Source organism: Garra rufa, chromosome 16 (genome assembly GCF_049309525.1).
Source record: "Garra rufa chromosome 16, GarRuf1.0, whole genome shotgun sequence".
NCBI lineage: Eukaryota > Metazoa > Chordata > Actinopteri > Cypriniformes > Cyprinidae > Garra > Garra rufa.
In genome coordinates this window covers 6418754-6437597 of record NC_133376.1, presented here as the reverse complement: position 1 = coordinate 6437597, position 18844 = coordinate 6418754, and the positions used below count along the sequence as shown (strand labels likewise).

The 18844-nt window shown below is 38.2% G+C and overlaps 1 protein-coding gene across 3 annotated transcripts in view; it reads right to left on the bottom strand.

The window, feature by feature from the left end:
* Positions 1-4610: 4610 nt before the first annotated feature.
* Positions 4611-18844, bottom strand: part of LOC141288457 (C-terminal-binding protein 1) — a 45290-nt gene continuing 31056 nt past the window's right edge. For all 3 annotated transcript variants that reach the window (XM_073820608.1, XM_073820607.1, XM_073820606.1), the window contains exons 3-9: positions 14279-14423; positions 13966-14172; positions 10971-11185; positions 10751-10881; positions 8026-8153; positions 7709-7823; positions 4611-5833 (exon numbers count right to left, since the gene is read on the bottom strand). In XM_073820608.1, the coding sequence (XP_073676709.1) occupies positions 5647-5833; positions 7709-7823; positions 8026-8153; positions 10751-10881; positions 10971-11185; positions 13966-14172; positions 14279-14423 (1128 nt within the window). In that variant the 3' untranslated portion in view covers positions 4611-5646. The remainder of the gene's footprint in view (positions 5834-7708; positions 7824-8025; positions 8154-10750; positions 10882-10970; positions 11186-13965; positions 14173-14278; positions 14424-18844) is intronic.

Below are 18844 nucleotides of genomic sequence, written 5' to 3'. Positions count from 1 at the left end.
CGCCAGCATCGGAACAATCTCAAGAACTGTTATGAACATATATAACCCTAAAAATTGAATAACACGAACTATAACTGTGGTCCTGAATGAGAATGTATCACTCGGATTCAGTGCTATCGCATGGCATGCAGTATGAACACTCGGGTTAGATAATGTTCAGCTACCCTGACACCTTCGGATCGCACATGCATGTTTACAAAGCTGTTTGCTCATGAACAGGGCTTATTTAACAATGACGATTGTAAGCGAATCAGAGCCTTTACGACGCTTTATACCGCTCCGTAGTGCTTGTGTAGATTCAGTTTCCGTTCGTTCTTCTCAGGCTCGAGTTTTCTTCAGTTTTCTTTGGTTTGACAAACTGCTCAGGGACTCTCTAAGGCCTCTTCTTATGTTCAATGGCAAAGCGCACCAAAACGAAATGCAGAACAAGCAGAGGACAGGATGCAGGAATTATGGAGGTCTGCTGAGAGACATTGCTGGAAGGAAAACAGCATGTGCAGGGATCAGTTTCAATGCTGAGTCATCACCTCCCCCAGCTCAGTGTGTAAAGAACTTTCCCAATTCAACGCTTCTGACCATGTACTTACAAGCGCTTGATAGCTAGTGCACTGGTTTGATGATTTTATCTAGTGTGTAAAAAATAGCTCAGCCAAAAATGAATTTCCCACCCTCATGTCATTCCAAATCTATTTGATTTTGTTTCTGTGGAAAACACAGAAAAAAGAAAAAAAAACATTTTCTGTGAACTTAAAGGAGTTCACTTCCAGAATAATGATTTCCAGATAATTTACTCACCCCAATGTCATTCAAGATGTTCATGTCTTTCTTTCTTCAGTCGTAAAGAAATTGTTTTTGAGGTAAACATTCCAAGATTTTTTTTTCATATAGTGGACTTCAGTGGTGGCCAATGGGTTGACGGTTCAAATTGCAGTTTCAGTGCAGCTTCAAAGAGCTCTACACAATCACAACCAAAGATTAAAGGGATAGTTCACCCAAAAATGAATATTTGATGTTTATCTGCTTACCCCCAGGGCATCCAAGATGTAGGTGACTTTGTTTCCTCAGCAGAACACAAACGAAGATTTTTAACTCAAACCGTTGCAGTCTGTTAGTCATATAATGGCAGTCAATGGGCACCAAACCTTTGAAAGTAAAAAAAAACATGCACAGACAAATCCATATTAAACCCCGCGGCTGGTGACGATACATTGATGTCCTAAGATACGAAATGATCGTTCTTTGTGAGAAACTGAACAGTATTTATATCATTTTTAAACTTTGATACACAGCAATGCCCAACTGTCCAACTGGGTATAGCGGCTATCCAAAATGGTAATTACTTAACGCTAAAAGATTACATTTGCTTGCATGAACTCATCACCAATTTCCCCTTCCAGCGTTTGCGTATACTCTGCCAGAGCGCGTGCACATGTAACACACCGGATGCTGAGCACGAGCTCAGGACAGTTGGACATTGCTGTGTATCAAAGGTAAAAAATGATATAAATACTGTTCAGTTTCTCACAAAAAACGATCGTTTCGTATCTTAGGACACCAATGTATCGTCACGAGCCGCAGGGTGTAATTTGGATTAGTCTCGCATGTTTTTTTTTTACTTTCAAAAGTTTGGTGCCCATTCACTGCCATTATATGACTAACAGACTGCAACGGTTTGAGTTAAAAATCTTCGTTTGTGTTCTGCTGAGGAAACAAAGTCACCTACATCTTAGATGCCCTGGGGGTCAGCAGATAAACATCAAATTTTCATTTTTGGGTGAACTATCTCTTTAAGGGTGGTATCTAGCGAAATGATTGGTGATTTTCTTAAAAAAAAAAAACTCTATACTTTTTAACCACAAATGCTCATCTTGCACTAGCTAACTGGAGAGGTCACATGTGGTTAGTTCTTCATCTGTGTACTTTGACTAAACAAGGGTCTGGTAGGGTAAAAAACTCCATCTCATTTTATCCTCCAACTTCAAAATCGTCTGACGTTTTTTTTTTTTTACCTTTTTGTGTAAAAGGCGTTTGACTTTCTTTGCACGCTCGCTTTGTAAACACTGGGGGCGATACTTCCGCCTATGTCGTGTGTGTGATTACGTAATGCATGAGGCCGAGATTAGCCTTTGTGGTTAGAAAGTATATAAGTTTGTATTTTTCCTGGAAAATGGCAGATTTTAAACAGCGTTTTAAAATGAAGACGATCCTCGTCTCTACTGGCGTTTTCACTATGTTTCAGAAACGATCTCCGTCTACACTACGCAACTGAAAATGCATGTCACGTGATCATTCAGGCTGCATATGTCATGGATGTTTTATTGTGAGAGAAGTAACTGTGATAAAATTGACTGTTATTCCTTGTAAAAATACTGTAATTAGATTTTTTTCACTTTGAAATGTTACAGTTATTTTCTTAAATGAGCCTCCCAAATGAGAGCATGTTGTTATTGTTTACATGGTCATAGAGGATATGCAGAGCAAATGTGGGCAGCCATGCCATCATTTTCAAAAGTCTCCATTTTGGTCCGTTTACACTGAAATGCAACCCCAGAGTTTTTAGACTGAAACGGGTTCTGCAGCATTTTCGAGGATTGAAATAGTGGTGTAAACGCACTAGTGTAAATGTAGCCTGCAGTTTGGACTTTTAGCCCACTGGCAATCCTGGTATGTTTTTCTCAAAAACCTTAATTTCTTTTCAACTGAAGAAGTGAACTACTTTAAATCGACATTGAAATGGAAGTAGCAACAGATCGTTTTTCTAGGACTGGGAAAATAAATCAATGCATGGCTGATCAAGAAATGATTCTGATTTTCCGAATGCATTGCGATTCTCTCAAATCAATTCTGAGCCTAGTTTTTAACAGGAGTTGGCGCTGCGTGCTTTAGAAACAGCCGTTACTCTGCTTCCTTACACACACTTGAACATTGAATAATCATTCCTAAAGTTTGAAAAGGTTGAAGCGAATTACAAGGGCGTTCACAGTGGGCTGTGTTTACATTAAAAACTCTCTTCGTGAGCATTTGAGTGTGCGGTTAAAAACTAGATACGTTTACTATGGTTACGCCTGTCGTTTACACTACTCCAGCATTTTCTACCCTCGAAAATGCTGCAGACCCTATTTTAATTTAAAAACTCCAGGGTTGTTTTTCAGTGTAAACGTAGCAAAATGGAGACTTTTGAAAACGATGGCGTAGCTGCCAACATCTGCTATGACAACCGTGTAAACAATAGGCACGTTTCCATTACAGATTTGCACAAAACTTTGGTGATTTTTTATAAATGTCGATTAAAAAGTATTGCAAAATGATGGCGTTTACATTAACCGATGTTATGCGACTAAAACATATTTTTTTCCTCTCGCGATAAGTCATGGCAACGGATTTTGGCTATATTTAATCGAATGTGACCTGTAAATGCAGAAAAAAAGTTTCCATTGCTGTTTTGCGAAATATTCCTTTTTTCGAATTGCCTGAAAAACCACCTCATACGAGTGTAAAAACTTTTTTGCAATATATGGGAGTTTTTGCACAATTGACGCATTTCCATTAAGCGATTTTTTTTGTGCAATTTAAGGGGTAATGGAAACACAGCTAATTACATCATGCTCATTTGTTGTATCTCATTTCGGAGGCTAACTTAAAAAAAGTAACCGTTAAACTTCAAAGTAAAAAAAGAAATTACAGTCATTTTATACCCCAATGAATAACAGTTCATTTTATAACAGTTGCAGTTTCTCCCATTCAAAAGTAGGGTTGCAAAAAGGTGGAAAATTTCCAGTAATTTTGAAAACATTCCAGAAATTTTGGAAAATTTCCAGGATTTTTTGGAAACTTTCAGGGGTTTTTGGAAAGTTTCCAGAAATGTTCTACCCCTTTGCAACCATATTCAAAAGTATTGATTGTATAAGTTTTAAGAGAGAATTCTGCCGTTCACTCAAAAACATGAAACATGCAAGGATGTATAAAAATTATTTGCATCCAAAATTTGAAGTCGGCATGAAAATTGTACTTTCTAAATCCATGTTAATAATCTTATTGCTCTTCACTACACTAAAAAAATATTAATTATTTGCTGGTGTAGCCTAACCATTGTCAGGTTGCTGTATATATATATATATATATATATATATATACACACACACACACATGTATATTAATGCTGTCAAATCGATTAATCGGGACTAATCGCAATCAAAAATAAAAGTTTGTGTTTACATAATATTATATATAGCCTAACCTTTGTCAGGTTGATCTTGTTCTTCATTCTTCAATTCTATTTTCACATGATTTTGAACAACATGAGGGTGAGGAAATGACAGAAAATTTGGTTGAACAAACCCTTTAATACAACTTCTTCAGAGCAAGCTAGATCACAGCTTTGAAGTAAAATCCCAATTCCCCTGTATGAAGTATTTTCAGCATGATGCCTGGTTGGTACCTTTTGATCAGTGTATTACAGAACTGACGTCCACAAGAGGGCGCTCGCAGTGACTGTTTATATTCTGAAATGGGTTCAAATACAAAGGGAACCTGAACTAACCCTGCGCTTCTTCTGTTGTCCCGGCATGACATCCGTCCGAGAGAAACTCAGTCTCACAGAAAGGCCGCCGTGTCGTTTAACTCAGACTTTTATTTCATTTAAAATAATTCATACAAATGCATACAGTCACAAACATTTCTTTTTGGATTCTGTTTAACAAAAAATATTAATATCTCATAGTATATATAGTATGTATATTGCTAGCCTACCACTTTACCAGGAAGGAATCTATGTAGGCGATGGAGAGCTGCAACTATCCCGGCATCCTCGGAAAACACGGTACAATCAAGTCACACACAAACAGGCAAGCATTACGCCAGCTTTGCACAAGACAAATTTGTTTTGTTTTTTTGTTTTTTCTCTTTTTGTTCAAAAACTGAACGTTTTCTCTTTTCTTTTGAACCTTAAACACATAAAGTAATACATGCTCCAAAAATAAAAACATACTGAGTGTAGTTCTTTAAAGTACTGTACTGAATTTCGACTACAAAAGACAAATGGGTACAAAAAACAATGCACTATGTGGTTTAATTTAAAAGGAAGGGAAGGGGGGGAAAATAAATTTTCCTGAGAGGGTGTGCAAATCCCGCCTCTTTCGGGGCTTTTAAAATCAAACGAGCGAAACTAATATGCGTTTTGTTATCGTATCTATAACAAGGTGGTAAGATGCCTCCCTTAATGCTGTTTCAGTTTTTTTTTTCTCATCTACAAACCATTGATCATCCTAAAAACTGTACACAAACAGGTTACATTCATGTAATAGCTACTGTTGTTTTAACAATGAAACCCATTAGACAGACAAAATAACAGATAAAAGATCGCCCACTGCACTTGGACAGACTACAATCTAAAACAGCAGGATTTTGCATCAGGGAGAAGTTGGAAATCCACAAGATTTTCTCTTTTTTTCTTGTCGTTGTTTTTTTCCCACTAGATACTTCAAAGAGCGCAGTCCACCACCTTCAGTCAAAGAGTTGGCTACTTCAGAGTCGTGGTTGTTTTTAGTGGCTGGTTCTGAGCCCGGGAGCCTGTTTCCGCTCCTCTTCTTTGGGGTAAAGAAGGACCAGGAGAGTTCTATAGTGGTACGGAGAGCCTCTGAAGGGGGGCTACAACTGTTCGTTGGGGTGCTGCTCTCTATCGGGTTCGGGTTTGCCGGTTTGGCCGGGCGACGGGGCGTGCGGAGGGTGGGCCACGGTGGGCAGGCTGTGGGTTATGGGCACCGCGCTTGGCATGATGCCCTCCACTGGCGGAGGCAGACCCCCTGAAGCGAGGCTCACTACGCTGGCGGGGTACCTGAGGAGGAGAAAGAATATTAAGTGTCAGTAACACCTTTACCTCTGGTAAAGCCATCCAAGTCTCTAGTAAACTAAAATCTTGGATTGCAAAATGGTGCATTTTAAAATGCATAGTTACTTTCAGCTTGACAATCTGATTGGATGAGCCACGTTTAAATATAGCACATACAGTCAAGCCCGAAATTATTCATACCCCTGGCAAATTATGACTTAGTTACTTTTATTCAACCAGCAATTTTTTTTTGGACCGGAAATGAGACAGGCTTCTCCCAAAACAATAATAAGACGATGTACAAGAGGCATCATTGTGGAAAAAAAATTCTCAGCTTTTATTTACATTTGAACAAAAAGTGGCATGTCCAAAATTATTCATACCCTTCTCAGTATTCAATAGAAGTCTTTATTGGCTATTACAGCAATCAAACGCGTCCTATAATTGCCGACCAGCTTTTTGCATGTCTCCACTGGTATTTTTGCCCATTCATCTTTAGCGATGAGCTCCAGCTCTTTCAGGTTGGAGGGTCTCCTTGCCATCACCCTGATCTTTAGCTCCCTCCACAGATTCTCTTGATTTAAGTCAGGACTCTGGCTGGGCCACTGCAAAACGTTAATGTTTTTGCCTGCTAACCGTTTCTTCACCACTTTTGCTGTGTGTTTTGGGTCGTTGTCGTGCTGAAATGTCCACTGGTGCCCAACGCCAAGTTTCTCTGCAGACTGCCTGATGTTGTTGTTGAGAATTTTAGTTTTGCTCCTTTTTCATGGTGCCGTTTACTGAGATTAGGTTCCCTGGTCCACCGGCTGAAAAACACCCCCAAAACATTAGGTTCCCACCACCATGTTTGACAGTGGGGATGGTGTTCTTAGGGTTAAAGGCTTCTCCTTTTTTACGCCAAATGAAGGCTACATCATTGTGGCCAAACAATTAAATTTTTGATTAATCTGACCATAAAACAGAAGACCAGAAGTCTTCTTCTTTGTCCAGATGAGCATTTGCAAAGGCCAAGCGGGCTTTTGTGTGCCTTATCTGGAGAAGTGGTGTCCTCCTTGCTCTGCGTCCGTGGAACCCAGCGGTGTGCAGTGTCTGTTGGACTGTCTGCCTTGAGATGTTGCCACCAGCAGAGCCCAGATTCATCAGGATGGCCTTGGTGGTGATCCTTGGATTCTTTGTTACCTCTCTCACTATCCTCCTGGCCAGCACAGGTGTCACTTTTGGCTTCCGACCACGTCCTCTGAGATTTTTCACAGTGTGGAACATCTTGTATTTTTTAATATTACTATGCACTTTGGCCACTGGAACTTCAAAACATTTTGATATGGTCTTATAGCCCTTTCCTGACTTGTGAGCAGCCACAATGCGCAGCCGCAGGTCCTCAGTGAGCTCCTTTGTCTTAGCCATGACTGTCCACAAACCAACAGCAGAGCGCTTCTGTTTTTCACCTGTTGAGTTGATTAAAACAGCTGTTCCCAGTGAATCAGGGTAATTAAGATGCTTTAGAACAGCTTGGACTATTTGGAATGGTATAGAACTTTGGATTTTCCCATAGACTGTGACAGTTTGCAAAGGGTATGAATAATTTTAGACATGCTACTTTTTGTTCAAATGTAAATAAAAGCTGAGAAATATTTTTTTCCACAATGATGCCTTGTACATCGTCTTATTATCTTTTGGGATTTCAACAATTTTCATGTACATGTATTGAGAAATCCAGTAGTACTGACTTTAACCATAGTAAAATCAATCTTACATGGCCATTTGTGAATTATCCTTTTACCACTAGTCCTGGTACAAATGTCTGTCCAAATACAAAACAACAGCACCACCTGTATCCTACATTCAGTTACGATGAATGAATTTCTCAGCAGTTTGTTGTACCTGTAGGCTCCATTGAGTTCTGGATGAACAACACCGGGGTCCATGCCGGCCCAGTGCGTGGTCTGTGTGAGGAACTCTTTGTTGACGCAGTTCTTCAGGCTGTCTGGAATGCGACCTGGAGGAGGAAAACAGCTTCATTACAGCAGAGCCTGAGTCATTGATCACAGCACATCAAGCCTGCAGAGCTGCAATTAAAGAACAAGGTTTTTCCCTCAGCTGATGAAAGAGGTCAGGCACTTAGCGCTCTCCAATCATTTGACAAATGTCAGCTCTGAGGCAGTAAAGAGTGTTACTGATAGCGTCATGTGGGGACGTACCGGTAATAGCCCGACGGATCTCCCGCGCCGCCTCCTCGCGCATCTCGATGGAGGCCTGCTCGCTGTACCACGCCGCGTGAGGAGTGCAGATCAGGTTGGGCGCGTCTTTAAGAGGACCTTGGCTGAAACTTACACAAACATACAGCTGTATGTAAGAGATTTGAATACATTTCTATTACCTTTTCCAACCCTGCAAGTTGCAACTGATTGACTGCATGATGTAGTCTATTCGAATGCAGTTAAATCACCCTAAAGTTCAATATACACTACTAGTCAAAGATTTTTTATGTTTTTTAAAGATGTCTCTTCTGTTCACCAAGCCTGCATTTATTTGATCCAAAGTACAGCAAAACTGTACCATTTTGAAATATTTTTACTATTTAAAACAACTGTTTTCTATATGAATATATTTTAAAATGTAATCTACTCCTGTGATTTTAAAGCTGAATTTTTAGCATTATTCTAAAATTCTGATCTGCTTCTCCAAAAACATTTACTACTATTATGTTGAAAACAGCTGAGTAGAATTTTTCAGGTTTCTTTGATGAATAGAAAGTTCAAGAGATCATGTAACATTATAAATGTCTTCATCATCACTTTTGATCAATTTCAAGCATCCTTGCTACATAAAAGTATTCATTTCTACCATTTCTTTCTAAGCTTTTGAATGGTTTAGTGTATACTTTTTATTTCAGATAAAAAGGCTGATCTTTGGATCTTTCTATTCATCAAAGAATGCTGAAACAAATTTACTCAGTTGTTTGAATTAAGAGTATCACTTTATTTAAAAAAAAATCACATTTTAATATTCATTTTTTAAAATGTTGAATCAAAATATTTTTTTCTAATGCGACTTGTTTGTAATGTTTATTCCACATTACTATTTAACATTACACTAATTAACACAATAATGTGAATAATTTCTCATTTAACACAATAATGACTTTTCTAAGCCCAAACGTGTTTAATTTGCAGTCAATTTGATTCATTAATATTGATAAAAATAAAAAAACAGCAAATCAGCATGTTAGAATGATTTCTGAAGGATCATGTGACACGGAAGACTGGAGTAATGATGCTGAAAATTCAGCTTTGATCGCAGGAATAAATTAAAATGTAAAATATATTCAAATAGAAAACAGCTCCTTTAAATAGTAAACATTTTTTTCTTAATATTTGGCTGTACTTTTGACTGGTAGAAATATATAAATATAATTACACGCACATATACTACAGTCGTGGCCAAAGGTTTTGAGAATGACACAAATATTAGTTTTCACAAAGTTTGCTGCTAAACTGCTTTTAGATCTTTGTTTCAGTTTCTGTGATGTACTGAAATATAATTACAAGCACTTCATACGTTTCAAAGGCTTTTATCGACAATTACATGACATTTATGCAAAGAGTCAGTATTTGCAGTGTTGGCCCTTCTTTTTCAGGACCTCTGCAATTCGACTGGGCATGCTCTCAATCAACTTCTGGGCCAAATCCTGACTGATAGCAACCCATTCTTTCATAATCACTTCTTGGAGTTTGTCAGAATTAGTGGGTTTTTGTTTGTCCACCCGCCTCTTGAGGATTGACCACAAATTCTCAATGGGATTAAGATCTGGGGAGTTTCCAGGCCATGGACCCAAAATTTCAACGTTTTGGTCCCCGAGCCACTTAGTTATCACTTTTGCCTTATGGCACGGTGCTCCATCGTGCTGGAAAATGCATTGTTCTTCACCAAACTGTTGTTGGATTGTTGGAAGAAGTTGCTGTTGGAGGGTGTTTTGGTACCATTCTTTATTCATGGCTGTGTTTTTGGGCAAAATTGTGAGTGAGCCCACTCTCTTGGATGAGAAGCAACCCCACACATGAATGGTGTCAGGATGCTTTACTGTTGGCATGACACAGGACTGATGGTAGCGCTCACCTTTTCTTCTCCGGACAAGCCTTTTTCTAGATGCCCCAAACAATCGGAAAGAGGCTTCATCGGAGAATATGACTTTGCCCCATTCCTCAGCAGTCCATTCGCCATACTTTTTGCAGAAGATCAATCTGTCCCTGATGTTTTTTTTGGAGAGAAGTGGCTTCTCATACCTGCCTGCTGCCATTCCTGAGCAAGCTCTGCACTGGTGGCACTCCGATCCCGCAGCTGAATCCTCTTTAGGAGACGATCCTGGCGCTTGCTGGACTTTCTTGGACGCCCTGAAGCCTTCTTAACAATGCAGTGGAAAGTTTTTTTCGGGATTAAGTTAATTTTCATGGCAAAGAAGGACTATGCAATTCATCTGATCACTCTTCGTAACATTCTGGAGTATATGCAAATTGCTGTTATAAAAACTTAAGCAGCAACTTTTCCAATTTCCAATGTTTATGTAATTCTCAAAACTTTTGGCCACGACTGTACACTGTTAAAATAACACTTGCTTTGACAATTGGTGTAAAAGCAGTTAAACATAATTTACAAATGTGAACACACTATTTATGGTGTTATTTCTCATTGCTGCTTCTCTTTCTTAAAACTGCCTGGGGATTGGGAATCAGCTCGCATTCTTTGCATCCCTTGTAATGCATTTCTAGCAAACAGATGCATGTTTTGTGGAGTTTGAAGCCAAATAACAACACAAAAATGACCTGCAGAGGCAGGGTGTGGAACAGAAATGGGGTTTGGAGCGAGCACTCCATCCGAATGTCAAAACAACACGATTCTTCGACATCCCATCTTGTTGTTATTCACCTGAAGGGCTCTGTCTCATGGACGTCCAGGGCTGCTCCCCGTATTCTGCCCTCCTTCAGAGCCTGGGCCAAAGCTTTCTCATCCACCAGACCACCACGCGCCGTGTTCACTAGAAAAGCGCCCTGACGCATCTGTGACAAACATACAATAACGATCATATACAAATGTGTCACCAGCGCACATATAAGCTCTTGTGCTTGTGAAGGGCTGTAGGCGACACCTGTTTGATGGTGAAGTCATTGATGAGATGGTGGTTGTGCTCATTGAGGCTGCAGTGTAAGGTGACGCAGTCGCTGTGGAAGAGCAGGTCCTGCAGGGTGTTGACTCTTTGCAGCCCCAAGGCTCGCTCCATCCCGTCTGACAGGTATGGGTCGTAGAAGATCACGTTGAAGCCGAATGCTTTGGCCCTCAGTGCAACCGCTTGTCCGACACGCCCTGAGAGCAGACATAAGCCATGAATAAAAGGAATTAATTATTGTTTTGTATTACCTTAGTTCAGTACAATCCCCTTCGCTGTCGTGGCATGGCAAATTGACAACATTACAACTAAAACAAGTTTCATTGGTGTGTAGTTGAGTTTTTTTTTTTTTTTCTACAGTCTGTCAACAAAAGATAAAGAAAAAAACAGAAGAAAATTGTATTTAAAATATATTGGGCTGATATTATGAGTCCATATGAGCCTCTGTAAACTTTTAGTTTTGAATTTCAGCAAAAAGCAAAAAGTGTTTAGGATTTTATTTCTACTGTTTAAAAGTGTTGGGTTGATAAGACCAAGACTGCATCTGTTTCTTTTTTTAAATATACAGTAAAAACAGTATTATTGTGAATTATTATTATTAGAAGTTAAAATCATATTTTCTATTTGAATATATTTAAAAATGTAATTTATTCCTGTGATCAAAGCTGAATTTTCAGCATCATTACTCCAGTCTTTATGTCACATGATCCTTTAGAATCATTTTAATAAGCTGATTTGCTGTTCAAGAAACATTTTTATTATTATTATCAATATTTTAAACAGTTGAGTACATTTTTTCAGCATTCTTTGACGAATAAAAAGATCTAAAGATCAGCAGTTATCTGAAATAAAAGGCTTTTGTAATTTTATACACAATACCATTCAAAAGCTTGGAGTCAGTGTCATTTTTTATTTTTTATTTGTTTAATTTTTGAGGGCGCGGGGGAGAAATTATGAAAATTAATAATTTTATTTGACAAGGATGCTTTAAATTGATTAAAAGTGATGATAAAGACATTTATAATGTTATAAAAGATTTATATTTCAGATAAATGCAGTTCTTCTGAACTTTCTATTCAACAAAGAAACCTTAAAAACTCTACTCAGCTGTTTTTAACATAATAACAATAATAATAATAATAATGATAAATGTTAGTTTTTTTTTGAGCAGCAAATCAGAATATGGGAATGATTTCTAAAGGATCATGGAGTAATGATGCTAAAAATTCAGCTTTGAAACGACCAGAATAAATTACATTTTAAAATATATTCGAACAGAAAACAGTTATTTTAAATAGTAAAAATATTTCTAATTTTAATTTGTACTGTTTTTACTGTGTTTTTTATTAAATAAATGCAGGCTTGGGAAGCATAAGAGACTTCTTTTTTAAAAACATTAGAAATCGTACTATTCGAAAACTTTTGACTGATATATAAAGTTTTTTTCCCCAGAATTGTTTGACATGTTTTTTAATGAACATATAAGTATTAATATTAATAATAATACAAGTACTCTTTTAATCTTACTGATCCTAAACTCCCTCTCTTTGTATAGTTTGTTAGGATAAGGGCAATATTTGGCCAAGACACAACTATCTGAAAATCTGCAATCTGAGAGTGCAAAAAAATCTAAATATTGAGAAAATCGCCTTTAAATTTGTCCATATGATGTTCTTGGCCTAATCAAAAATTAAGTTTTGATATATTCACAGTAGGAAATGGACAAAATATATTTACTTAATATCCTAATGATTTTTGGCATAAAAGAAAAAAATTAATAATTTTGACCCACATGATGTATTTTTGGCTATTGCTACAAATATACCTGTGCTACTTAAAGGAACACTCCACTTTTTTTGGAAATAGGCTCATTCTCCAACTCCCCCCGAGTTAATAAATTGATTTTTACCGTTTTGAAATCCATTCAGCCGTTCTCCTGTTCTGGCGATATCACTTTTAGCATAGCTTAGCATAGATCATTGAATCCTATTAGACCAATGGCATCGCGTTCAAAAATGACCAACGAGTTTCCATATTTGTTGTATTTAAAACTTGACTCTTCTGTAGTTATATCGTGTACTAAGACCGGTGGAAAATGTAAAGCTGCGATTTTCTAGGCTGATAAGATTAGGAACTACACTTCCATTCCGGCGTAATAGTCAAGGAAGTTTGCTGCTGTAACATCGCTGAAGCAGGCGCAGTAATACCGCGCAGCACATGTGCAAATGCTAAACTAGCTGGGAACTCATTTCTGATAATACTCCGCCTGCTTCGGCCATATTACGGCAGCAAACTTCCTTGACTATTACGCCGGAATGGAAGTGTAGTTCCTAATCTTATCGGCCTAGAAACTCGCAGCTTTACATTTTCCGCCGGTCTTAGTACACGATATAACTGCAGAAGAGTCAAGTTTTAAATACAACAAATATGGAAACTCGTTGGTCATTTTTGAACGCGATGCCATTGGTCTAATAGGATTCAATTATGCTAAGCTATGCTAAGCTATGCTAAAAGTGATATCGCCAGAACAGGAGAACGGCTGAATGGATTTCAAAACGGTAAAAATCAACTTATTAACTCGGGGGGAGTTGGAGAATGAGCCTATTTCCAAAAAAAGTGGAGTGTTCCTTTAAGACTTTTTTGTGGTCCAGGGTCACATATTTTATAAAGAAATTAAACATTTTAAGAAATTAAGTGAAGAAGAAATCTGTGAAAAAATTACTTTCAGAAATGCAAATCACATAGTCTACACACATTACCAATTGTTTCCTATGTTATCTTTATGGTGGCCTCATAATTATAATATTTTTTTTCTGCCTGCACCAGTGTATTCATATTTACTCTACCCTAAACAGCACATAAAAACAAAACAAACAGCAGCTGGATACTTTATATCTCGCTCTAAGTGGGAACACACAGCAAAGTGGATCAAACTTCATGTCGAGAGTCAAAAGTCTGGCTAAGCAAGACAACACACCTAGGCCAATGATCCCCAGCGTCTCTCCTCTGATACGTGCCGCCCCAGACGCGACCTCCCGGATTTGTTCCACGCTCTGGACCCGCGTGCCCTCCCGGAGAGCCTGGTGCAACCAGGTGGTGCGTCGGTAGAGGTTCAAGATGTGACACATGGTGGAGTCTGCGGTCTCCTCTACTGAAGCTGCTGGCATGTTGCAGACTGCTATTCCTGCGGATGCGGAAAGGTTTGGGTCAGATTCTTCACGTAGCAAACATACAAGCACACACTGTTGTGCATCGTGTGGGATGTACTGGAAAACCTTCTTAACCATTACCTAAGTCTCCAGCAGACTTTATGTCGATGTTATCAAAGCCGCTCCCAATGCGGACAATTATACGAAGTGCTTTGAACTTTTCCAGGTCCTCCCTCATCAGGGTGATGGTGTGGTACATGAGAGCGCCCACTGCTTCATTTAATACCTGAGAGAGTAGACACAAAACTACAGTCAGTCTAAGCAAACGCAAAGAAGATGGTCACAAGTATAACACCTCTCAAACTGAGGAGCAAGTTGAAATTATGTACGGTTTTAGAACGACATGAGGATGAGAAATTAATAACAGAAAACAGTTATTTGAAATAGTAATAGTAATAGTATTTTTAAAAATGTACTGTTTTTGCTGTACTTCGGATCAAATAGTTGCAGACTTGGTGAGCAGAAGAGACTTCTTTAAAAAAAACATTAAAATTCTTGCTGTTCAAATACTTTTGACTGGTATCGTATATTTATTAAAAACAATAGTTTTCCAAAAAATATTCAAGATTTTAAAGGTTTTCACGAGTATTAATATGCACAGCATTGCAGGCTTGAGCCAATTTCACCCTGATTAAGAAGATTCAGCTATGCAATGAAATTAATTTCAGGACTCAAGGTACTACTACGCCTTCATACGGGCAGACATTAAACCAGATTCATTAAATTCATTACAAAAGATTTCAAAAGAATTCATTTTTTTTTTAAATGGCTGCATTGAAATGGACTCAATGCCAGTCCTACAGAATCATATTCAGGTATGAAGACCATTCAACTTATTTAAAGATCTGATCAACGGCTGACTCTCACTCTGTCAAACATGCCCAGGTTATATTCCACCCCAAAAATTTAAAGGATAAAAAAGGGTTATAATATTATATTATGTTGTGTTTGCATATTTATTTTAATACCTGTTGGAATGTTCAGAAACAACAATTAATTTGAAAATTAAATAATTCATGGTGGTATTTGTGGTGCTGAATTTTGATTGTTAATTTTAATCTATATAAATTGCAAAACACAAAAACATAGATGTTTAGTTGTGTTTTTACAACGATGTTATTGAGCAGTGTTATTTTAGTATAATTGTATATCTTACTAAAGTTTTGCTAATGTTTTGAAATAGGTTGAATTTTTCTATTATATATTTGTTTTGTTTTTTATTAGTTTTTGTTTATAAGTCTAAGTTTAAGTCTACTTTTATAAAGATTTAGTTTTAGTTATTTTACATAAACTGAGAAAATCCACCTTGGCAACTAGCTGAAATGTTTATTTTGTTTTATTTCAATTATAAAAACCCCTGATAATGAGACTGTTGTCAAGAGCTAATTATGTGCTTCAGAAATCATGTTTTTACATTGTAAATCTGTTTCAAAACCCTAGAGGTAGAGGAAAACTCTTTAGAGGAAAGTATTATGACAAACACTAAAAGCCTCCAACATGACTTGCTGTTAATATGACTCAACATGTTTAGTTTTGCGGCTGATGACCGAAAACAAGAACTCCACTGTGCAACTTCACTAACAAAGGGTTCGCAATGATTAATCAGTTTGCTTGAAAACACTTGACATAATCTAATAAACCATCAGGTTCTGGAGTAACACACAACATAAACAGATTTATCACATTTTAACTCTGGCTGAGGATGAAAAACATCATTTGCTTTGACACCCATCAAGAAAAATCACTGCATTAAGCAATCAGTGCTGTTTATGAGCTGCAACAGAGATTTTTACAGCCGTTTTTTAATAGACAGTTTTCAAATCGCTTTATCATCCGCTAATAATTTCTCTCCCAGACAGACAATTGATTTTCTATCTTATCAGCTCTTTTGTCTGCGAGAGGAGACTGTATAGTTTCAGTCTGTTCAACAGCGGCCGGTTAGGCAGTCAAATAAGGAGGCTCTTTGTAGGTTTGTGGGAAGGGGCAGAAAGGGAGTGCCATCTGTCTGTGCAGGCCTGGGGAGTGTTCTTTGAGAATCAACCTGGCAGCCACCCAGAACCACACAAAACATGCCAAGAGCAATCGACAAATCAGCAGAAAAAAATGCGCAGGCCCCGGCCACAGTAAACGTCTGAATGAGCATGAACGCATCGAGAGGGAGTAAATATTTATATGACATGGAATTAAGCAAATTGTGTTGAGAGTGAATGATTTATGGTATCCAGCGATGGAATGAAAGGAGCAAATGAGTTTCATTTAGGTTTATGTGAAAGAGAAAACAGTTACTCTTAATAATACCGACAGCTGCAAATCAAATTTCCTCTGTCAATGCACTATCAAACGGTGCATTTGCTCTTCGTATTTGAGCTGGTTGTATTTGATCCACATACACCTGTATGTGTCATTAATGCTTTTTTCCCACCACTATGACTCGATAGCGCCATCTATAAACGTTCAGCGAAGTGCGGTTTGAGCTGCGCTTCACATACATGCACGAAAATCGGTACACACTTGTAACACACCAATATCTACAGTGGTGTGAAAAAGTGTTGGCCCCTTCCTGATTTTTTATTTTTTTGCATGTTTGTCACACTTTAATGTTTCAGATCATCAAACAAATTTAAATATTAAATATTTAAATATTAAAGATAACACAAGTAAACACAACATGCAGTTTTTGAATGAAGTTTTTTTTATTATGAATTGAAAACAAAACCCAAACCCACACAGCCCTGTGTGAAAAAGTGTTTGCCCCCTAAACCTAATAACTGGTTGGGCCACCCTTAGCAGCAACAACTGCAATCAAGCGTTTGTGATAACTTGCAGTGAGTTACAGCGCTGTGCAGGATTTTTGGCCCACTCATCTTGGCAGAATTACTGTAATTCAGCCACATTGGAGGGTTTTCAAGCATGAACCGCCTTTTTAAGGTCATGCCACAGCATCTCAATAGGATTCAGGTCAGGACTTTGACTAGGCCACTCCAAAGTCTTCATTTTGTTTTTCTTCAGCCATTCAGAGGTGGATTTGCTGGTGTGTTTTGGATCATTGGCCTGCTGTAGAACCCAAGTTCGCTTCAGCTTGAAGTCACGAACAGATGGCCGGACGTTGTCCTTCAGGATTTTTTGGTAGACAGCAGAATTCATGGTTTCATTTATCACAGCAAGTCTTCCAGGTCCAGAAGCAGCAAAACAGCCCCAGACCATTACAGTACCACCTCCATATCTTACTGTTGGGATGATGTTCTTTTTCTGAAATGCTGTGCTACTTTTACGCCAGATGTAATGGGACACACACCTTACAAAATGTTCAACTTTTGTCTTGTCAGTCCACAGAGTATTTTCTCAAAAAGTCTTGGGGATCATCAAGATGTGTTCTGGCAAAACTGAGACGAGCCTTTATGTTCTTTTTGCTCAGCAGCGGTTTTAATCTTGGAATTCTGCCATGCAGGCCATTTTTGCTCAGTCTCTTCCTTATGGTGGAGTCATGAACACTGACCTTAACTGAGGCAAGAGAGGCCTGCAGTTCTTTAGATGTTGTTGTGGGGTCTTTTGTGACCTCTTGGATGAGTTGTCACAACTCTTGGGGTAATTTTAGTCAGCTGGCCACTCCTGGGAAGGTTCACCACTGTTCCATGTTTTCGCCATTTGTGGATAATGGCTCTCACTGTGATTCGCTGGAGTCTCAAAGCTTTAGAAATGGCTTTGTAACCTTTTCCAGACTGATTTCTCATTTGTTCCTGAACTTCTTTGGATCTCAACATGATGTGAAGGATCTTTTGGTCTACTTCACTTTGTCAGGCAGGTCCTATTTAAGCGATTTCTTGATTGCAAAAAGGTGTGGCAGTAATCAGGCCTGGGTTTCGCTAGAGCAACTGAACTTAGGTGTGATAAACCACAGTTATGTTTTAACGGAGGGAAACACTTTTTCACACAGGGCCATGTGGTTTTGGATTTTGTTTTCCCTTCATAAAAAGCCCTTCATTTAAAACTGCATGTTGTCTTTACTTGTGTTATCTTTGATTAACATTTAAATTTGTTTGATGATCTGAGACATTAAAGTGTGACAAACATGCAAAAAATTAAATATCAGGAGGCCAACACTTTTTCACACCACTGTACAAAAAAGTCTCTTGGAGCAAAGTCTGAAACTCAACAGGAAGTCAGTTATTTTAAATTTTCTCAGCAAATTTCACATCATTTTTGCCATTTTCAGGCGTCGTACTTGAACAAACTCCTCCTAGAGATTTATTCAGATCAAATTTGGTGAGTCTAATATAAAGGCCCACGTGACGTTAAATTGCGAAGATCTATAGTTTTTGTTGGAGGGTGTGACCGTGGCAGCCTGACAGATTTCGATGTTTCGCCATGAAAAAGGAAGTTTTTATAACTCAGGCATACAATGTCCATTCTACCCCAAACTTTACATGTGTGATAACACTCCTGACCTGAAGACATCTACATGCCCATATTCAGTTATAGTCATAGCGACACCTGCTGGCAACAGGAAGTGACATGCTTTACGCTGTAACAAACTCCTCCTAGAGGTGAACATGAAATAGCTATGAACCTTTTACACCATTTATTAATCTAGGTTAATGGTAATTTCTATATAAACTAATACATTTTAACATCTCAAGTTGTATAAAT